The sequence below is a fragment of the Corylus avellana genome, chromosome 1 (assembly GCF_965113065.1).
Source record: "Corylus avellana chromosome 1, dhCorAvel1.hap1.2, whole genome shotgun sequence".
NCBI classification, from domain to species: domain Eukaryota; kingdom Viridiplantae; phylum Streptophyta; class Magnoliopsida; order Fagales; family Betulaceae; genus Corylus; species Corylus avellana.
Window position 1 is genome coordinate 24,327,649 of NC_142490.1, and position 23,992 is coordinate 24,351,640.

At 36.6% G+C, this 23,992-nt stretch overlaps 1 protein-coding gene across 1 annotated transcript; it reads left to right on the forward strand.

Annotated features, from left to right (window-relative positions):
• The first annotated feature begins 506 nt into the window (after positions 1-506).
• On the forward strand, positions 507-16,680 carry CPSF30 (cleavage and polyadenylation specificity factor 30). Its single transcript, XM_059583908.2, has 7 exons — positions 507-1,106; positions 1,675-2,052; positions 9,676-9,838; positions 10,004-10,114; positions 10,627-10,695; positions 13,148-13,234; positions 15,383-16,680. Exons 1-7 carry the CDS (start codon positions 712-714, stop codon positions 16,280-16,282), a joined length of 2,103 nt encoding a protein of 700 aa, XP_059439891.2. The 5' UTR covers positions 507-711; the 3' UTR covers positions 16,283-16,680.
• Positions 16,681-23,992: the final 7,312 nt, after the last annotated feature.

Consider the following 23,992-nt stretch of genomic DNA (forward strand, 5'->3'; position numbering starts at 1 on the left):
AGATAGTCATGAGTGCTAATTCTCACATTACCTAATTATTAGGTGAAACTAAATTTTATAAAATATTACAAGGAATCTTTAAATTGACTAATCATTTTAAGAATAATAAAACAAATATGGCTAACACTTCCCCTTTTGCGAGCTGCTCCTCAAGACATCGAGTGCCAATCTTCACTTGGCCAGCCTCTGAAGCTCTAATCTAAATCTATTAGTTAAATAGGTGTGAAGCCCACTTTGTATGAATTTTCATTATATTTAGTTAATGTATTTTATTTATATTAAGATTTAATTTGCAACTAAGATCAAATTTTGTAATTCATTAGCTAATTAAGGGTGCATTTTATATTGTCGATTTTTATCTATTAAAGTAATTGGAGGCAAATGAGGTAATTTAAAAAAAATGCATGATTTTAAAATTAATTAAATTTTTAAAACTCTCATTTTCCAATGAAAAAAAAAGAAAAAAAGAAAAACCCCTTATTCAATTCAAGGTTTTTTTGTTGTTGTTTCTCTGCATCAAAAACCCACGCTACTCTGCGATCATTGACTTACTTGAATTTTCTCCGGTGTTTAACGCAAAAAGCCAGCAACCCCGTAAGTCTTTAACTCCTCCATTAAAATCAATCCAAATGTTCTCCAAAACCCTAATTCTCTAACCAACATAACCACCACCACTAACAAAAACCCACATACATTCAAAGAATCCCCTCAATGGAGGACTCGGAGGGAGTTCTCAGCTTCGACTTCGAGGGCGGCCTGGACGCCGGTCTCACCGCCAACGCTGCCACGGTGTCGGGGCCGCACATCGTGCAATCAGATTCCACCGCCGCTGCAGCCGCCAACCCCAACGTGGTCACGGTGGGATCCGGCCCAACAGCGGAGGGCGGAGTGGGGGGCAACGCGGGGTTGGGGCGGCGGAGCTTCAGGCAGACGGTGTGCCGGCACTGGCTGCGCAGCCTGTGCATGAAGGGCGACGCCTGCGGCTTCCTCCATCAGTACGATAAGTCGCGGATGCCCGTGTGCCGCTTCTTCCGCCTCTACGGGGAGTGTCGCGAGCAGGACTGCGTGTACAAGCACACCAACGAAGATATCAAGGAGTGCAACATGTATGTGTGTGTTGCTTCTATTTTTGTTTATCCATGCTGCGTTGTCGTTTTTGATTGCTTTTGTTTGGTGGGTGATGCTTCTTTTGGCATTGTTGGATTTGGGTTTGATAGGACATTTGTGGTTATGCTTTGTGAGGTTAATTGAGATGGGTAGGGTGTAATTGTGACTTATTTTATTTCTCTTTTTGTGATTAAGTGCGTAGACGAATAAGGAGTACAAGATTCCAAGAATGAGGTTTTTGAATATGTGTGAAATTCGTTCTATAAGGAGCAACTTTCTTGTTTGTACCAGTATCTGGAGGATGTATATCACCTTGTCTTGTTCGAATATTTTGTTGATTATTTATCTTTAAGATTTATGGTGGAGGGCTGATTGTGATTAACATAGAACTTGCTCGATAATACTGCATTGCAAAAAGCTGGAAATCTTTGTTTTGCATAAATGGCTTTACTACGTGATATGTAGTTTTTTTGATTAATTTTGTGTATAGTGTGAGGCAAAGCGTCACCATATAATAAGAGAATAGAAGATGTATCTGCTTAATTGAAAATTTCTGTAATTTTGCAGGTACAAGTTGGGTTTTTGTCCAAATGGTCCTGATTGTCGGTATCGCCATGCAAAACTGCCTGGACCTCCACCTTCTGTTGAAGAGGTCCTTCAGAAGATTCAGCATTTAAATTCTTACAACTATAACTCTTCGAACAGATTTTTTCAACAACGAAATGCTGGTTTCGCTCAACAAGCAGAAAGACCTCAGTTTCCACAAGGTCCCAACATTGTTAATCAAGGCTTGGTTGGAAAACCTTCAACAATTGAGTCTGCTAATGTCCAGCAGCAGCAACAGCCCCAACAGCAGGTCAGCCAGAATCAGATACAAAATGCTCCAAATGGCCTGCCTAATCAGACAAGCAGAACTGCTACACCTTTGCCTCAAGGAATATCTAGGTGTGTTCAGAGTCCTGCGGTCTTTTATTAGGTTATGTAAATCAGGTTTTGTATATTTATACGGGCATGCCATGAAGGGCCCATTATTCAACCAATAATTGCCCAAAAGAATTCTGTCCTCATTTAACAGCTGTAGTTAGCCTCCCTTAAGCTTATGCTAGTTAATTTAGATTCTTGTTCAACTTTATGTTGTACTGTTCTCATTTTTGACCATTAGATGTATGGATTTTCTTCTCATATTATGTGTTGTACTTTACCATTATAATTTTTGTTTGCTTGGGAAATCTAAAATGAAAGCAAACACCATTTGATGTGTGGATTTGCTTCTCATCTTATGCAGTGTAATGTTTCATTATAATTTTTGTTTGCTTGGAACATCTAAAACGGAAATTAAATCTCCATGATAAATTCATGGCCCAATTTTTGCTTAAGGACTTGGAATGAAGTCTTTTTCTGCGTATTTCCTTTTTTGATTTTTTCTTCATGTGTTTTTTAAAGGAAAAAAAAAAAAGGTATAGCTACATTTATATTAAGGTAATCAGAAGTTTTGTAAAAGGTATTTGGTGTTTAAGTTGCTGTCCTCTGATAAATGTTAAATCATTTTTGATGCCTAAAGTGTGATAGGAAACAAACTTTCTTTTCTAAATGTTTTTGAAATGGGTATATTTTGTGAAGCAGAGTATGTTGGTTTTAAGGTACCTAAAGCTATATTTCTAATGTTGGGTGTTTTCTCTTGTATACTTCTTATGTACTTGGGTTGTGATCCTTGTACTTTTAATAAATTTGCTTTACTTAAAAAAAAAATCTCTTAAAACCTATATTTCTAGTTGCAGTTATGGTTTATGCCTCAACTATTTCATCTTAGTGTTGCTATGGAAAATGCCTTGACCGCAAATCAGCTGCTTTTATGCCACAATTCTGTGGCTGACACCTTTGGGTGCCTTAATGTCTTTCCTTGTGGTTAAATTCTTGCCGATGGGAAATTTATTTATTTTAGGCAGAGGACATCATAAATGGATTGGCCACAACTTAATGTTTGATATAAGTAATATATTGAACTTTGGCTGAAATATGGAACCCTGTTGGAGCTATATTTTGGAAGTTTAGAGGTTGGCTCTGTTGTGTTTAATGTGGTGTATTTGGAGAGAGTGGAATGCACGGAGCTTTGAAGATATAGAGACTTCAGTGCTAGAGCTAAAAAGGATTATGTTCAACGCTTTATACACATGGAACCTTGCTTCCACTTCCTTTCCAAAACAATGGAAATCCACTCTTTATAGGAGCACACCATAACCTTTTTTTTTTTTTTTTGATTTGAACTTTTATTCATCTTTTCCCTTGATCAGGGCTTCTCTTATATACTTCTTGTGTACTAAGGTTGCACCCCTCTGTGCTTTTCTAATGAGATTGAATTACTTATCAAAAAAATATTTTATTTTCCTTTTTATGGTTTCGTTGGTGTATCTATTGTGAGTTTTATGCTAGTCATGCCAGTGGTCTTTGGGATCTAATAGCATCTCCTCTCCCCATAAGTACGTGGAGGGTGAGGGTCACAGGTTCAATCACGTATGGTTGTTGGGGTTTTGAATTTACCTATATTAAAGAGCATAGTTCATGAAAATGGTGCATTCTTTATCATCTCTCTATTTTGGATAAATTAGTCAATATATAAATATAAAGACATACATCGACATGTAAATATGCACATATATGTGCTTGTCTCTGCTGGTTTGTATAGTATGAAGAAGAAATAACAATTAAATTTTAGATGAGGATTGAACCCACCAACGTCTGTTATACCTGCTGAGAGATTATATTGATTTGTCTCATTTCTGGATCCTATTTTTAGTAGATCTGGGATTAGATCAATTAGAACACATGTAGATGCTTGTTGAATTTCATCAATTCTATTGGATTTGGCTAACAATGGTTGATGAAATTAGTGTTTGTGTATACTCTAGATTATTTTGTTTTGCTCATATTACAAAACAATGGATTTCTACTTAGAACAAAGAGACTCGACTTGGTAGTGTGTGGTAAATCAACTTTGGGACCTATATTCTCTTGGATTACTAATGAAAATAGCTGGGGGGGGGGGGGGGGGGGGGTTTGGGGGTGGTGGTGGGTGAAAGACCTTTTGAAAGAAAGGAACTTGATGTACTTGCTATAATCATATGAAGGTTCCCCAATCAGATGCAAATATTGCCCAATGCAAACTAAGCCTGATACAAGTTTCAAAAAATATTTGGCTAATTCTATGGATGGGGCTAAGCCTGATGCAAATATACCAAAAGAGAAGATATATATGGTTGATTCTGCGAAGAGTGGATTCTCCCCTTATTTGGGTCCTTTCTTTATGAGTTGATTGTAAGTGATTTAATTATGAAAATAAAACTTAAAGTTGTGGCCCATGGAGGTTGTAGTTTTTTGATAACCTTTCTATCCATCTCTCTCGGAAGTTGTCGGCGAGTTGCCAAGTGGTGTTGAGGTACTGGTTATACAGTCTGGAGGCTTCATCTCAAGTGTTGTTGACGATGTGTGGGCTCTTGCTGTAAAAAAAGGGAAGTTTTTCTCCCTCATAGGTTTTCATCCCCTCTGGTCCGTGCTTTCCCTTGGATTGCTTTTCCTCATAGGAGACCGATCATATTGGGGATAAAGGTTATGGACTTGCCTTGTCTGCTCTAGCTGGGATGAAAGTGGGTTGTGATGGGTGGCATAAACAGCTTGCTCTCTATCTGTCACTTTATTGGGATGTGGAGCTGTTCAATGGGGTGGAAGCCTTTCTTTGCTCCCCTCTAAATTCCTATCCCTTTGCTATTTAGGGGAATTCTTATGGCTCAAGTTTTGATTACTCAGATTGGGTGGTGCAAAGAGTGAAGGAAATCGATCGGGTTGTGGGGGTCTCATGTGTGGGTTTTGAGGAACTGTCTTTGGCTATTTTGACAACTATGGAAGTTGAAGCTCGTCATAGACATTAGGGCTCAGCCTCTAGTTCTAAACGAGGGAACAAAGGTAGTAGGGAGTTAAGAAGGTTGGAGTGTTTTGTCAATTTAAGATTCAAAAGGCGAAAGCTCAAGCTGTGGTAAAGGTAAGGAAAGGGGGTTATTAGTTTTTAATGAAGCCTAAACTGTTATCCTAGAATGTGAGAGGGTTGAATGAAAGGGATAAATGTTTGAGAATGAGAAACTTACTCAGAGAATGGAAGGTTGACATTGTCTGTTTACAAGAAACTAAGCTTGAAGTCATCTCTCGTAGTGTCTTGCTTAGTTTGTGGGGTTGCCATCATGTGGATTGGTGTTGTTTGGACTCTAGAGGGGCTGTAGGTGGTGTTTTGATTATGTGGGATAGGAGGGTGGTGGAGAAGATCGATGAGTGTGTGGGGTAATTCTCGTTGACTGTCACCTTTAGAAATGTTGACGATCATTTCACTTGGGCCTTTGTGGGCGTTTATGGCCTAAATTCTAATAGGGATAGAAGGCTCATTTGGGATGAGTTCTGGCATGCTCAGCTGGTGGAATTTGCCTTGATGTATTGTGAATTCAATTTTACCAGATTCCCAAGTGAGAGATTAGGCGATGCTCGTTTATGCCTAGCTATGGTGGATTTTTCTTGATTTCTTTTTTGATCAGGGTCTGATGGACCTCCCTCTTGTTGGCGGAACTTTTACGTAGTCAAATAATCGGGAATGATTCTCTTGGTCTAGAATTGATAGATTCCTGGTCTTCTTGGAGTGGGAAGCCCAATTTCCTAGTGTGTCTTAGAGGTGGCTTTCTAGACTTTGCTCGGATCATTTCTTGATCCTGCTCGACTATGGTGACTTTCATAGGGGTAGTATGCCCTTCAAATTTGAAAACATTTGGCTACAGTTTGAGGGTTTCGCGGATAGGGTGAAACAGTGGTGGGACTCTTATCTTTTCCAAGGTACTTATAAAAAAAAAACTCTTTATCTTTTCCAAGGCACTCCGAGCCTCATCTTAGGTAGCAAGCTCAAAGCTTTGAAAGTTGATTTGAAGAGATGGAATAAGGAGGTGTTTGGCAATGTAGAAAGGAAGAAGAAGATCCTTCTGGAAGAGCTATGTGTTTTTGGTATCATTGAAGAAGGGAGGGCCTTAGATGTTGATGAGAGTATTAAGTCTTTATTTTTCAAAACCCTGTATCTTTGGACAACTGTTTTTGTTTCTCATTTGGTGCTTAGTTATCATGATTTTTTTGTTCTTTTTGCTCCTACTAGTTAGGTGGCCTTTCATGTATACTCTCTGTATACCTGGGAGCGCCCTATGCCTTTAATAATATCTCTTGATTACTTATCACAAAGAAGCACAAAGCCTAAATGCTACTTTTGTTAAAAGATGCTTTAGAATATAGATTTCTTGATTGGTAAGGCAAGATACATTGGTGTTGGAATTTTATTAATTTATTGCATAGGAATGTGGGAATAACTAAAGTTGTTGGTAAGAGATACCTAAGGATGATTATTTTTGTTATCATACATAATTCCCAAGGAAGGAGAGATAAAGAAAATGTCAGTCACATAATCTGGTGGAGATGAATGAAGTTGGTAGTTGGTCGTTCTGCTGTTTGATTTATTTACTTATGTGCAATTTATTGGGAAATTTTGTCAGACAAGAAACGATCTGCTATTTGGTTAGATAATAAGTGTTTTCCTTGAGAAACATTGATATGAAGATGTTGAGAGGGGTTAGCATCAAGCGTAGAAAGAAGAAAACTGTAATTAATAAATCAAATCGAACAGTGTGCCATCAGGCATTGTAGTTAAGTGATATCTCTACTAGAAAAAAAAAGGAGGCATAAAGAAAAGAAAAACAGAGCGAGTTCCAGTTTTGTTGAAGAGCTGATGTGCCTAGTTCATTTGGACATGAATGGTTATGCGCCTTGGAGGCCCTATGCGTGCACATCTGTCATTGGGATAAAATATGGCATCCTGTGGAGGCTTTTGGCCATTTTAACTTTACGAGAAATGTTTTCAGAGGTCTTGTAGGTTGAACATTGATGCTATTCCTCTTATTTTGCAGGGAAGTAAAAAATCATTTTCTGCAAAATACTTAGAGGAGGTGCAGATTTGAAATGATAGTTCAAAGAGTAGTTAGATGAAGAAAAAATGGATCCTTCTGGGAAACGGAAAGTGAAATGGAGATGAAGAATTTGTGTTTGAGATTTATATTCATTGTGTGATATATTTTGGGCTAAAAGTTGAGGCGTACTTGGTTGCGGAGAGGTGATAAGACAACTAAATTCTTACATCTTATGGGTTTTATTAGGACGTTTATTTTTTTCCCCCTTAGCCTGGATGTAAGAAAATTTGGAGTTACTATTGTCAAGTCCTGTATGAAAGGCCATAGACTGCCTTCAATAGTTAACTTATGGTGTTTGCCTTGTTATGTACTGGTTGGGGAATATCTGTAATTGAGATGTTGGATAGTTGGAGAGGGCTAGGAGGGTGTGGCTAGGGATGGTGTAGACTGCAGGTCGGTGCTACATTGCCTGATGTGAAGCAGTTGGAACGAGCATTTTGAGTGCATCAAGATATTGCTTCACAAATGCAAGAGATTGTTTTTTTTGTTGATGAATAATAATAATTTGATTGACAGAACCAATCTCTTGCACAAATGCAAGAGATTGTTCTACTCTTCTGGCTCTCAGTTGATCCAAGATTTGGTTATTCTTTGTCCTTTATCAATTTCATAAATTTTCATAGTTTTTGGTTCTGATTGTTGTCGGTTAGGCTGTAGTTATTTCTATATCTCATGAGTCCTTGGGCATTGCCTTTTCTTTCTTACTCATAATTTATATTTGAGGAAAGAAGAACTAGTAAATTTAATTTCACCTTTCTTGATAAATGCAATTGGCCCAAACCCTTTGGAGAGAGGAACTTCTTCTCCTGATTGGGGATTTTGGATGACAATAAAATTGGGTTTCTAGAAGGCTTTCTCATACTTTATAGAAACTAGTGGCACATTATTAGCACTCTTTGTTGCAAAATATGTAGGTTGGTTAATTTGGCTGTAAGGATATGAAGTTAGTAGCATTCTGTTCTCTTGAAGAAGTTCTCAAAATTCAATGTGGTAATAATAAGTATCCTTATTAGATTACAGGTAATGAGCTTTAACTCAAATAGCACCTCATCCACTTGCAAAAACAGGGTGTAGGGTGAAGTCATGGGTTCAAGACTCATTGGGTCCTATGAAGCTTTAGCGTTGAGATTACGTGGACTATTCCGACACTTATGTCCATTGGAACCCGAACTGTTTTAAGGTGGCCCAGGATTGGGAGCTTGAGTCCCTTATTGCATTCCTCAATATTTTGTAACCTTTTCGAGAGAGACAGATAAAATGTTGTGGTCCCCAACTTGTAATCATAGAATTGAAGTGAAGAGCTATTACAATATATTATAGTCTGGCGAGTCTTCTCTTTTTCATTGGAAGAGCATTTGGAAGGTGAAGGCTCTACTTCATATTGCTTTCTTCACTTGGATGGTAACTTTGGGTAAATACTTACGATGGATAACCTTAGGAGGTGGGGTCTTACCTTGGTTAATTGGTGTTGTCTTTGCAAGAAGATCAAGGAGACCGTAAACCACCTCCTCATCCATTGTGAGTTTACCAGTGAGATATGACATTTGGTTCTCTCCTTATCCGAGTCTCATGGGTCATACCTAGCAATGTTGTTGAGCTTCTTCAGTGTTGGAAGACACAAGGGCGGGGACAATCTAAAGAGGTCATATGGAATGTCATCTCTACTTTACTAATGTGGAGCATTTGGAGAGAAAGAAATCCATGTCTTTTGGAGGACCGCAAGTCTAATGTACTTCAGCTAAAATCCTCTTTATTGAGTGCCCTCTTAGATTGGTTTGTATCTTTGGTTCTAATTTCTTTTCCTCTAATCTTTTAGATCTTGTTGACTTTTTAGATTTTTGTCCCCAATACTATTCAGCCCGAAAAAAAAAAAGACTCGTTGGGTCCATAGTTAACCTACCAATAAAAATGAAAAAGTACCATTATAACAATAGAGTAAGTATGAAGGTACATAATTGCTAGTCAGGTTCTTTTCAAGAATCACCCATTATCTGAAAAGTTTCCAAGTATCTTACCTCACTTTTACATGAGTGTATGTCTTTGTAATATTAATAATATTTATTGGTCCAACTATAAAGTTCCAGTTTACAGCTTATATATATAAAAAAAAGGTTCCAGTTTACACTGCATTCCCTGCAACTGAAGTTTTAAATTAACCTGTTAATTCAATGGACCGTCTAGCTAGATTTAGGAAAGTTTTTGCATTCTGTGGTTAGCACACTTGTTTTGCCACTTGACTATATGCCAGCAGGCTATCTTAATGAACTTGTATGCCTGTATACCTTTTTTTTATTAGTTTTCAGGCCGTCCTGTTTTATGATGTAGGATTAGAGACTGAATGCTGGATCAGCTATTTGAAGGCATATTCTTTAGTGCCATTCACAGCTGCTTTTGTGACTATTAATTTTCGATTGCATTTTTAATTTGATGCTGTACATTATTTTTTTCCAGTTACAGAACATTCTTCTGTTTATTTAGGTTGGATTTATATGAATTTGATTCTAATTTATTTTCAAACATGGAACCTCAGGTATTTTATTGTTAAAAGTTGCAACCGTGAAAATTTGGAATTATCTGTGCAACAAGGAGTATGGGCAACTCAAAGGAGCAACGAAGCTAAACTGAATGAAGCTTTTGACTCTGCCGAAAATGTGATTTTGATTTTCTCAGTCAATCGGACTCGACATTTCCAGGTAGATTTTGGATTCAATATCCTACAAGGGATATTTATTCTGTGCTCTAGATCTGTGTAGTTCTTGATGATTACATAGCTACTAGGTTTTACATTCCACCTGGTCGATTGAAATCTCTGTTTTTGTTCATTCAAAGTAAATGCAAAGACGTATATGTTTTGTCAGGGTTGTGCCAAGATGACATCAAGAATTGGTGGTTCTGTAGGTGGGGGCAACTGGAAATATGCACATGGAACTGCACATTATGGCCGGAATTTCTCTGTCAAATGGTTAAAGGTATGCGTTTTTTTCTCGATGGTACCAACTTATGTCAGGCATTTTCTCCAGTTTTTGTTAGTATTTCACCTGCCTCAAAAATTCTTATGCTGCGAATGATGACAAAAACCATGATCCTGACAAGGTTGCTATTCACCCTACCAAATGCCGCTTGAGTTCTTTAATTTTATTGTATTTCTCTTTTCAAGTCAATTTGAGTTCCAAAAATTTGGTATGCACATGTTAGAGGAGCTTCATTCTGTTTTTCGTTTCTTTCTTGAGATTCATGTTACAGATCAATGCACTTGTTTTGTGAAATGCAATTATATATTGTAGAAGGAGCTTTCAAGATATGTATAACATTTACCTGAGTCGGTTTTTCTGAAGCTTTAAGTGAGATTAAAATTTACGTGGGATTTCTGAACTTTTGGCATTTGTTTGAAACTCTAGTAGAAATCAATATCCTAATATGGAGACAGGCAATGATGATAAGTAAAAGTTTGTCACGGCTAATTGTAATTTCTTATATGCAGTTATGTGAATTGTCCTTCCACAAAACTCGCCATCTACGGAATCCATTCAATGAGAACTTACCAGTGAAGGTATTATTTTGTGCCTTTTCTCTTTTCTTCTTAAAGCTGAACTTGTGCTGATAGTCAAGAGTTGTTTTTCTGTTCTTTTTGTTGCTGCTGCTGTTGATTTGTTCTTTTCCTTCTGCTTCTCTTCTTCCTTCTTGTTTTTCTTATTGAGCTTGAACTATGGCCAGGCTTGGGCTAGGCCAAACCATTGAGATAGGTGCATTAAGTTGCCTTGAGCCTGGCTCTGCCTAGCCTCACATAGAGATTGGATTTAGTAAACCGATCCTCACCTGCCCTTTAAAGTATACACACGAAGGCCTACATGCGTATGAGACTCACTGCTGTCTACACGCACAAACACAGTCATGTATGTGAGGGATGTGCTAGTCTCCCCACCTTGTGGTGTATTTTAGCTGCAGCTTGAATTAAACTGACCAAGCAACCACACTATTTGACAAGTTTAGCATAAAAAGCTTCATTTGTAATCTGTTTTTTTCCCCACCTTCTCCATTTTGCAAGTCCTAAATCCTGCTCAAATAGTTCTCGTGAAAGGGATTGCAGAAACAGCTCTACAGGAAACAGTATCCAAAACTCTTTGTTTTTGTTTTGATAAGTAGTATCCAAAACTCTTTGTTGTCGTTATGATATCATTTTTCTTCAGGAATGATAACTGGAGTTCGAAATTGATATCATTTTTCTTCAGGAATGATAACCGGAGTTCGAAATTGATACTAAAACCAATATGGATTTGATTATACAATTGGGTGGTCTGTTCTAAATTTTAGGACCGCAATGTTATTCAAGTAAAAATGCAGGATCTTTACTTCATTATACAACTTATTAAAGAAGAATTGCAGGATCTTCATATAGAAGTATTTAATTCCCTATAAGCCTTCTGCTTATTTATTTATTCTTTCTTTTTTTTCTATGTGATTTTCATTCTTGATTTACTGAGAGATTAACAACAACATTCTTTTAGAGCTCTTCTTTTTCCGTAGAAAATTATGGAGCTCGCTTTCTCAGTTGTTTGGGATTGTATGAGTTATGCCTCCAAGGTGAGGGATTTGTTGGTGAGTTGGGAGGGACAATTGGGACAACGTAAGGTTTTGGAATTGTGGAGGTTGGCTTCTTTATGTTTAATGCAGTGTATTTGGAGAGAAAAGAACACAAGGAGCTTTGAAGATTGTGAGATGGCAATGTTAGAGTTAAAGAAGATGCTGTTCCAATCCTTTTATACATGGATAGTAGCTTTGTTTAGATTGCCTGTTTCTAATTTTTTTTTTTGAATATTTGGAGTTTTGTTCTTCCTTTTTTATACCTTAGGGGCTCTCTTATATACTTTTTGTGCTCTAAGGCTAGTAGGTTACACTCCTCGTTTTTAATGAATTTGAATTATTTATTAAAAAAAAAAAAAAAGAACTCTGGCACAATACATTTGCCAAAAATAAGATCTTGGCAGATATTTGGTTTTGCTTATTGCTGAAAGACGTGAGGAAGAAAGGTGGTCTTTGCACAAATAAATCACAATAGGCATCCCCATTTTCCCTCTATAGTTAAGACCATGTGAATACAATGTGCAGGGAAGCTAAATTGTATAAGTTGGACACTTGGTATTCACCTGTCATTCTGCCCCTCCACAATGATTGATTTAGAGAGAGATTGATGACAACATCGTCTTAGGACAGGTGCAGTATGTTTGAGTATAAGGAGCTACCTAGATATTTGGTTTTGCTCCATTATTGAAGAGGGATGCGGGGGTGGGGGTGATCTTTACACAAAGAAAATGCAATGGAAATCCCCATTTGAAATGGCTTGTAAATCTATAGTTAATAGCATGTAAATAAAATGTGGGAGGAAGACAAATTGTCTGGGTTGGACACTTGGCATTCACCTGTCATTACATGCCTATCCGTAATGGCGGATCCTGCAAACTACATTTGCTTTTAAATGTTAAAATTTAAATTTTGCTTATGCATTGAAAAGGTAATTTTCTGAAGCCAAAAGCCAAAGTTTTCTTCAAGTTGAAGCTAATAATTGTCACGAAAATCAAAATACACACCAATAGAAAGCGAATAAAGTATGCTGATTTCCCACTTGTACTTTCTTGGGAGAAGTTGAGTTAACCAATGCTGATTTTGGTGATAATCCTTGAGAGAGCTTCTGGTGACATTTTCTGGAGTAAGGAGGAAACATATTTTTCTTTTATTGCTTCTATTTTCTAGCCAAAAGGTCAAAGGAAAGTGATAGTTGCTTTTTGAAAATGAATTGAAAGGACAACAACTCGTGCAAAGAAATATTGTAATTAACTACGTGACTCTGCATGTTTGTGCCAATCTTGGCTTCCATTTCATCACTTTCTTTACTTGCTATGATTTCTATTCTCAATATTTATATCTGGCTTGTGAGACACATACCTTGTGGCCCTGTTTTAGCTTGAGCACCAACTGATCTCATTGTTATGTATTTGTTATCGCAGATAAGTAGAGACTGCCAGGAGCTAGAGCCTTCTGTTGGTGAGCAGTTGGCTTCCTTGCTTTATGTTGAGCCAGATAGTGAACTTATGGTATGCTTTCTTTTGATTTATTTTGGGATGCAGCATATTTGATTAGATGACAGGTTTATGAAAAAGAGGAATAAAGGAAAACTAGAAAAGAAAAAGGAGCAAAATATACGAAAAATGGGAAATGTATATGTATCTTGTTAGCATGAAGCGGGGGTTATATAAGCATGTGTGCATGTATGTAAATGGAAGTGTTTAGAATATTATCACACATAAGATACTAGATTTGGTCTTACCCTGTTCCGTGTAGGGAAACTTCCGAGGGTGCGGTGCACGGGGCCGGGGTTTACTCTGCAGGGGTGGGTCCGAAGGGCCCTGCCTTGTAGAGGTTCCTCGATATCAAAAAAAAAAAAAAAAAGATACTAGATTTGGTGTGTTGAAATACGTACCTATTGTGCCCAAACCCCTCTCAATCTCTCAGCAAATGATACCTTTTCCTAGGTCAGAGGAATATTAAAGCGTGTTTGTTTTTTAAAAGAAGTTGGTGAGAAAGATTTGCCAAGGTAGATGGGGCAATAATAGGGTCCTTGTGTGGGAACAAGGTGAGAAATAATTTGATAATAAATTTTGACACGGTTAGTTTTTTTTCTGTGATCTTGATGGCACACTACACTCTAGGTATTGCTATTGAAGGGACAGGTAGAAATAACAACCCCAAGTTCAACGTCAAATCTAAATTACTTCGATAATAATAATAATCTCCATGTCCCAATAATCATCAGCTGTAAAAGGAGATAAAATCTCTCAGTATGCAGTCTTGTAAGAAATAAGGCCTAACATTCGGTGGACCTTCTCTCAAGAATTTTAAGAACACAGAAAAGCCAGTTACATGATATGCTAATCCTATTATGGAGGCCTTTGAAGACGATTATCATTGGGTTGTTAAGGTAGCACGCCCTAAGTCTAAGGACAAGAGGGAACTGTTAAATTTAAAAAGCTCCATTAACTATGGCGATGCTATCTCTTCCTCTCGATGCGGAAAGGCAAGGCTTATGTGATGTAGTGTCATGTATTCTTTGAGGGTTTCAGGTTTTGAGCGTATTCGGTGGGTTTTTGGGTTTCTTTTGTGGGCTAGCTTTGGTTATCCTGTGTATACTTCTTGTGTACTTGGGGGCGCCTCACTTTTATCAATAAATATTTAATTACTAATAAAAAAATAATAATATGTTAATCCTAACATTACTTGTATATTCCCCTTGCAATTGGCATAGAGGTGAAGTGAGTGAGAAGAACCAACAATGATGCATTGGCTCTTGTAGCATGAAAATATAGAATGATGCATTGCGTTATGGATGGAGTTAGGTTCAATCAGACTCTACCCAATCCTCCACCCTTCTGGTTGTGTTGGGGTGAAATTCAGTGGAGGAGATTATGATCCAGAAGAACTGCTTGCTAGTGGAAGATGGATTACGCATAGTCAAAGTTCATTGCTAGAAATGGTTTATTTGGATTGATATACTTGCGTTGTAATATTTGCCAATGGTATACCATGCGTTACAGGACAACAGTATTAAATTTTGAGATAATTTAAGAGGGGGGAAAATAATGGCTACAAAGATGATTTGGAATATGATATGCGATACGATTATCTGCACTGAGAAGAACTACTACTAGCGATGCTTTGAGAATCAGTATGCAGGCATTAGGATACTCCTGAATAGAACTTCAGTTTTTCTTTTTGATGGCAAGGAACCCCTAGAACTTCAAATTTTGTATGCATAAAATGCTTTTATTTTGTTGCTATATAAATTTTGTATGAAATTCTAAAATAATATTTTTATCTTTATTTTCTCCTTTTATCTTGAAATACTTGACATTATAAAACATCTCCCATTAGATCATGGTTTTTCTTTATTGTTGTCTGTTTAGACACATTTCGGAGGTTGTTTTGGTTCAGTAGCGAGCAATCAGCTTACTGACCTTATAACAATTTTAACATTTGGTAGAATTAATTATTGGACATCAAGATCCCATTAGTGCAATCAAACTGTTTCCCAAGCCTGCCTGTGACTGGCATCTTTTTGTGATGAAGTGGATGGAGACACCCTAAGAACTGCATAGCACTACATTATGCCCTCTCTTTGTCTGTCATTTTAAATGGTCAGACGTGGATGAATCTGATCGTTGTTGTCTTTTTGTACTTGGGTACAGGCAATTTCACTTGCAGCTGAAACAAAACGAGAGGAGGAGAAAGCAAAGGGAGTCAATCCAGACAACGGAGGAGAAAACCCGGATATTGTCCCATTTGAGGACAACGAAGAAGAGGAAGAGGAAGAAAGTGAAGAAGAGGAGGAGAGCTTTGAGCAGGCTCCTGGGGCAGCAACTCAGGGCAGAGGAAGGGGCCGGGGAATTATGTGGCCCCCTCACATGCCACTAGGACGTGGAGCCAGACCTATGCCTGGGACGCAGGGTTATCCCCCTGTAATGATGGGTGCTGATGGGTTATCTTATGGACCTGTTACACCAGATGGGTTTCCTATGCCAGATCCTTTTGGTGTGGGCCCCCGTGCTTTTGCACCGTACGGTCCAAGATTCTCTGGCGATTTTACAGGTCCCACACCTGGTATGATGTTTCGAGGGCGGCCTTTGCAACCTGGGGTATTTCCAGCTGGTGGATTTGGGATGATGATGGGACCAGCGCGTGCCCCCTTTATGGGAGGGATGGGGGTTGTAGGTACAAATCCAGGTCGACCCGGCCGGCCAATGGGAATGCCCCAAATGTTTCCACCACCGCCACTACCATCCTCTCAAAACACCAATCGGGTTATGAGGAGAGATCTGAGGGTTAACGATCGGAATGACAGGTATAGTGCAGGTTCAGAGCAAGGCAAGGGTCAAGAGATGCCGAGTCCGGGTGGTGGGCAAGATGATGAGACACAGTATCAGCATGGATTCAAGGCTCACCATGAAGATCAATACGGTGCTGGTAATAACTTCAGAAATGATGAGAGTGAAAGTGAGGATGAGGCACCAAGGCGGTCAAGGCATGGAGAAGGGAAGAAGAAGCGGCGAGGCTCGGAAGGAGACGCTACCACTGCCTCTGATCACTGACTGATGCCACCAGCCGAGCAGCAAAGTGAGTGACTTTTACTAACCAGAGAGGCCATCACTCTTACCTGCTTTCTTGGAAACATGATCAAATTCAAATTCTTTGCGAGTTCTTTTGTGGTAATTTGAGAAATTTGGGGTGGTGTATTTTTGTCCTGTTTAAATTTGTTCAAAATGTTTGAATTTATTGCTAGGATGTGTTATATTAATGTAGAATGTAGCAAATGATGGGAAGGATAATGAACAGATAAGAGGACTTAGTATTGATCTATACTAACCTACATGTAAATAAATTTGTAGAAAACATTATTGTATCAGTAGGCTACAAAGTTGATTTACAAATTCTCCATTTACTAATAATGATAGAAATATATAAATGCCTTGCTGTATTTTGTAGACCACTACTTTGCAAGCCAAAAGTTTTTAAGAGGGTGTGAAAAACAAGACTCTTGAGATCGCATAGGGGGATGTCATCTGGATGATTACCAGCAAAGGGGATTAAGCCCCCCATTCAATTCTCCAGAATTGTAAGGGACTGCAATTCCTTCGATCTAGACCGTTTGATGTAACAAACCGTTTGGAATGTGCGATGTAAGTTGGATTGGGTGAAAGTTGAAAATCTAGGGTATTATAGGGGTTTGTAATCCTTAAAATCCAAATTGCTCATTTGAAAGGGATTTGTAATTCTTAAAATTCGAATTGCTCGTAAATAGCCAATCCATACATTTTCGTTGAGTACTAGCCATTAGAGATTCAAGAAGGATTGGTTTACAAGGAAGCACTTGTCACGATCATGAATAGCAAGGAGCAAGAATTGCGCACTAAGAACTAAGAAGATTCTACTGGTGAAGGTCTTATGTTGCAACCATGGAGTCGAAGAAGCTCGTGAGAATTGAATCAAGATGTGCGCAAAGTACCCTAATTTGTTTGAAGATGAGGAGGATATGGCACACCAAACAACGGATTCCCATCATGGATAAACGAAGCTAGAGGCAAAAGTAGACGATGCCTGATTAAGATAAATTCATTCGACCTCTTATTATTTTAGGCATCAAATTTTGATGATGAAATTTTTATAAGAAGGGAGAGATGTAATACCTCGCACTAAATTTGAATTAAGGATGCCCTAATTAATGCTTAAATGTTTATAGTAGAGTTGGATTAGTAACAAATCATATAGGGGGGAGATGAGAGAATTTTAAACACCTAGAAGAAACTTTATAGGAAGACTATTCAAATGGTCCGTAAACCGTCCTAATGATGCCACAAAGAAGGTAATAGAACTTTAATGATCTAGTCCGCATGCTAATTAGAAGAAGCTAAGTATACATTGGCCAAATGAGTTTTACCTATTATGAGCTTTTGGACACCATTTGGTGTGTGTCCTAGCCTCCAAAAATTGAGAGCTCAGAGAGGAAGGGGAAGGCGGAGAGAAAGAGGAAAAGGTTTTTTGGAAGTTTTGGGCTTACTATCTTCAAGAGAGGTAACCTCTCTGAGAAAGACAACAAGAGTTGAAAACAACAGTCTAATTTAGACCCCAAACCCAACAAAATAAAACAAACACAACAGTTAAAGAAATAATAAACTAAAATATTGTAGCGAATAATATCAAGCCATCACAACCATAAACACCAACACATCAAGACACAATGAAAAGGAAAAGCTTGCACAAAGAAAAAACCTCTATGAGATAGCTTGATAATAGCTTAAAAGTTCATATATATATATATATATATATTAGCATTATCATGCTTTGTTTTATTCTAATTCTTGTATTTTATATTTGATTGTGAAATATTAATTAATAAGTAAATTAAAATTTAAATAAAATATTAATGCAATAAATTATCTTTAGTAGGAATCGTCAAAATTGTTGCAAATGGAATAAGAAAGCAAAGCAAAGAAAACACAAAATAAGGAAGCTCTTGTTTTCTAAACCTACGGATTGCTTTGCATGTGGGTGGGTGTTGGTCTCTAAAGGCAGTGGTCCAGTGGACTTCTAAAAAGCACGAAGACTTGGAGGGAAAAGAAACGTAGCAATATGAGAAGTGCGTGGAAACAAGAGAAAGAAAATAAAGCCCCATAAGTGGGCCCCACGAATTGTTAGTAAAGTCCAACAAACAGATAAAAAACAAAAAGAAAAAAAGTCTCTTTTTAGTAGCCGACTGGTCGAATTTGGAGCACCTCTTTTTTCAACTTCTCTTTTTTTTTTTTTTTTTTTGAAGTTTTATTTATTTATATATTATTATGTATTTATATTATGATAGGGGGAGATGAGAGAATTTTAAACACCTAGAAGAAACTTTATAGGAAGACTATTCAAATGGTCCGTAAACCGTCTTAATGATGCCACAAAGAAGGTGTTGAAGCAGTTTTTCGAATGATGACGTGGAATGGGCCTTGTAAATGGCTTGACGATTGAGGAATCAACCGACTGTAAAAATCAAAGAGAAAGGATCAAAGCTGCTGGCATTGTCCGGCTGGCGATAGCTCCGATGCCTAAGTTAGTCACAGTGTTTAAGAGAAAATATAACTTGGAAGATAAAGATAACCTGAGATATTTGGTTAGAGAGAGGGAAAAAGAAATTGTTAAAAACGGAAAGGAGACCCTCCTTTTATAGGCATTGGGTTGTACCTGTTTACCTGTTACTGTGGACTCACCGAGTACCTGTTTACCTGTTACTGTGGACTTACCGAGAGTCCACGTGTCGAGTAATAAAATGATGAATAGACTATTATGCAGGTACATTTAATATTCCGACAATAACCCTCGGTAGTCCACGTAAGACTCGGCATACTGAGTCTTAGGACCGAGTGTCGTGTATACCGAGTTTAGATAAGTATGAAATTTACTGAGCATAGGTTTGATGAACAATAAAATGACCGAGTTTTAAATGATGGGCCGGCGAATCATCTTAGCTGGCTCAACATAGCCGATCTATGATCTAACATAAGGTAATAGAGCTTTAATGATCCGGTTTGCATGCTAATTAGAAGAAGCTAAGTATACACAGGCCAATGAGGAATCTTTTAACCCCATTATGAGCTTTAGGACACCATTTGGTGCGTGCCCTACCCTCCAAAAATTGAGAGCAAGAGAGGAAGGGGAAGGCGGAGAAAGGAAAAAAGGAAAATATTTTTTGGAAGTTTTGGGCTTAAGATCTTCAAGAGAGTTAATCTCTCTGATAGACCATAAGCTGAATCACCTTAATATGTATCTTTCTTTCTTGCTTTTTCTCTTTATATTTTTATATACTTTAACATGGTATCAGAGCTATAGGCTAACGCTAATTATTGATGTTGTGATTTTTTTTCTTCTTCTCAATCACTCTTCCTTAATGAATGATCATTGGGCCAAATACATTTTCACTGTCGGAGTATCCTTATCATCCAAGTTCCGGCCATAGTAGCCGATGCCGGCCAAAATTCGCCGATGTCAAAATCTTGGTGAAAGTAACCAATGCTGGCCAAAAAGTTGCCGATGTTCAAGTACACGGCCATAGTAGCCGATGCCGGCCAAGAGTTGCCGACGTCCAAGTTTCGGTCATAGCAGCCGATGTTCCAATTCATGCCATAGAAGCCATTTCTCAGCCCTTTGATGTTCAAGATCAAACTTCAACGTACATGATCTATCGTTGGGTTTGTGGGGGCGTATTGAGACAAGAGTTATAATAACTCAAAAGACAAAGAACTCAATAATCAAAAGTTACAATAACTCAAGAGACAATGAACTTAAGAATCAAGAGTTAAAAGAACATTAAGTTTATTGATGTTAATGTAGAAGTAAAAATGCTTGTAACCTTGTCCCTAGGAGGTAGTTCAATTGGCTGGGACCACGCCTGATGAAGTGGAGGTTATTAGTTCGAATTCTCCTCCCCCTCTTGTGCGGACATGTAAAAAAAATAAAATGCTTGTAACGTTCATACTCTTTCTCTATAAATAGAGTATTGTACGCCACCAAATATATCAAGGAAATATGTATCCAAAAAAATACTTTAATGTGTGGATATAGGCCATAAGCCGAGCTACCTTAATCTGTATATTTCTTTTTTGCCTTTTCTCTTTATACTTTTATATACTTTAACACTGAGAAAGACAACAAGAGTTGAAAACAACTGTTTAATTTAGACCCCAAACACAACAAAATAATACAAACACAACAGTTAAAAGAAATAATAAACTAAAATATTGTAGTGAATAATATCAAGCCATCACAACCATAAACACCAACACATCAAGACACAATGAAAAGGAAAAGCTTGCACAAAGAAAAAACCTCTATGAGATAGCTTGATAATAGCTTAAAAGTTCATATATATATATATATATATATATATATTAAAATTAGCATTATCATGCTTTGTTTTATTCTAATTCTTGTATTTTATATTTGATTGTGAAATATTAATTAATAAGTAATTAAAATTTAAATAAAATATGAATGCAATAAATTATCTTTAGTAGGAATCGTCAAAATTGTTGCAAATGGAATAAGAAAGCAAAGCAAAGAAAACACAAAATAAGGAAAGCTCTTGTTTTCTAAAGCTACTGATTGCTTTGCATGTGGGTGGGTGTTGGTCTCTAAAGGCGGTGGACTTCTAAAAAGCACGAAGACTTGGAGAGAAAAGAAACGTAGCAATATGAGAAGTGCGTGGAAACAAGAGAAAGAAAAAAAGGAGCGTAACTGGGGCCCACGAATTGTTAGTAAAGTCCAACGAAAAAAAAAAAAAAAAACACAAAAAAGTTTTTTTTAGTGAGTCCTGCTTTGCGGTTGCCAAAAGGCAGGACATGTATTAAAAAAAGTTAAAAAACCTAATAAAAAAAAAACTTTGTCCTTTCTTTGTGATTGTTAAATTTTTATGAGTTAATATTTAATTTTTAATGTCTAAAAACTTTTTTTTGGATTCAAAACTAAAATTTAGGAGTGAAAGATTAATCATTTAGGGATTGTATTACTCAAAAGAGATTCGATCATCTTAAATTTGGTGCTAATACCTCAAATTTAGTGATAATACCTCAAATTTGAATTTCCCTTTACTATCTCTCTTCTTCAATTTTTTATTTTTATTTTTTTTAAAAAAAACCAAGCAAAATATCTGACGTTATTTAAAAAAGAAAAATAAAATTTTGGCCACATCAACTTTGGTCAACGCTAGGATGACCCCAGGTTGCCAAAAATCTCTACCCCTTTTTAGTAGCCGACTGGTCGAATTTGGAGCCCTCTTTTTTCAACTTCTCTTTCTTTTATTTTTATTTTTAAATTTTTATTTAAAATTTATTATATATATATATATATATATATTATTATGTATTTTAATATTGTGAGTGACTAAATTTTTGGCTAGGGTTTGATGTGAAGTATATGTTGAAACTAGTGACTCATATTAGAACACTAGTAATTGACCAAGTATATGACGGGAGCGGCATAGTGGTTTGAGTTGGTCGAGAGTATGAGATTACTGATTCGAAGACTCTTCAATTGAGATGGGTCAAAGCCCCGCTAGTGAAGGGGTGAATTGATAACGTTGTTCACAGACCGCGATATATAGTACGAGGTATTTTGAAAATTTTCAAAATATGTCTGTACAATTAGGGTTTAGGATTTTTCTATATATATGTGTTATGATGTAACCCTAAATCATTAATATCAAAATACAATCGCACTCTCGGTGGATGTAAGCACATTGCTGAACCACGTTAAATCTGTGTCTTCACTCTCTCTTTTTGATTCTATATTATTCACAATTGTTGTGCACGGTAACAACAATATAATATTTTTATTATGAGTTTTTGAAATTATTTTATTTTTTATTTTTCACATATTAATGATCAACTAACTTTTGAAGTATTTTTACAACGCGTAGAAGTTTAAAGAAATTGATATGTAGCTCATTTATTGGATAAAAATAATAATCTATTATAAGAAATATAACGAATACCGATGAATAAGTAAAATAGTTAATAGGTAATATTTCTTTCAAATATTATAATATTAACTTTAAATAAATAAATGAAGAAACAACGTCGAAATGCGAGAAAAGTGAAAAAGGTAGCACCGGAAATAACCTCTTAAATTTTGAAGTCTGTGTGGTGTGGGTATCTCTTCCAATTCCATCCTCTTTTCTTACTGGCCAGTCACCACCTCCGACTTCCCCTGTGAACGTGTTTCCGGCAAGCAACCGGTTCTTCTAAACTTAGAGGGTGAAAGACTGATGAAAGGGAGGTGAGACTGATGAATTACTTCACAAGGACCTCTCATGCATCTCAAGTCAACATCCTTACATGAGCTTTCTTGCTTAGTTTGAAAAAGGTATTCTAATTTATTTTGTTTTATTGTTTTTTCAAATTTAATTTCCATTTGCTTAACAATTAATATTATACGGATTGTTATAATTTAGAATGGTCCTGATTTAATTTTAATTTTTTTTATTAGATAGAGAAAGAGGGTAAAGTTAAATTTGGAAGTAAATGTATAATATTACAACAAAAATGTTACAAGCATAATTTAAGATGAAAATGAAAATATTTCATAACCTATGAGATATATAGCAAATAAATATATATAATAAGTCATATTAAACATTCGAATTTGAATAAAACAAAAAAATTATCATTCAAAACTTTCTTTGTTTTGAATGGAAAGAGAGGAAAGGATTAGTTGAGTAATGCATTTTTTTTTTTTACCCATATATCATATCCATTTTGCATCGTTTGATGTAACATTTTTTAAGTAGTAGACATGAAAAACCACTTAAAACACACCACATTAGTAAATGTTAAAACACGCTATATCAGCAAGTGAGAAGAATAGCATTACTCTTAATTAAGGGACTTGACAAAGTATGATGGAAAGCTAGCCTTGATTGTAAATATGTTTTGTTGGTGTTTTTTATTTTTGGTTTGAAAAAAATGTTATAAAGCTGAAAACTATATATTTTTGTGTTTCAAGGAATGATTGTGTGTTTTAAAGAATGCTTTATGTTTTGAATTGTTTATTTATTTATTTTTGTTTTGAGAGAAGAAAATAACACAAAATTAATAAAGCTTGTTTGGTTAAATTTTAGGAATTTCTTTCCACTTCTCAGACGCTCAAAACCTTCTCAAATACATGGCTCCACCGGCCACTGGTCCACTAGTACACATCTTTTAATACAAACTACAAAATGCTTGTATGAAATACACAGTTATTTATTTTATTTTATTTTATTTTTTTAAAAAATAGACTACCATCGGCAGTGCTGTGGCCCCTTGATAGTGGTGGCCACCAACGGATCTAGCAGCCACCAAGTAGTCACATTTGGCGGCCGTGCGGTGGCTTCCAAACAATTTGGCGGGTAAACCACCACCACAGTGGTTGCTGCCGCCATGGAATAAATTTTAATATTTTTAATATTTCTTTTATTTTGGAAAAATATTTGGCCTACACCAAATTTTATCAGACTAATTTTTAATTATAGACTCTACATAGAAAGCTTTTTTCAAATATGGCCTACACCAAATCAATTCTCATTTTTTTTTTTTTTTAATTTTTTTTTTAAAAACTCTGTTCAAAATTCAAAACCCAAATTACTTCTCCAAACTTTACGAAAGGGCAAGCATTTAACAATGAACCTATATGTTGAGTTGGTAAAGCAGCAGGGAATAAGATTCAATTTCCTTCTCCTTTCTTCCTAGTGGTCATGGGTTCAAACCCGCTTGCAATAGTAATCTGTG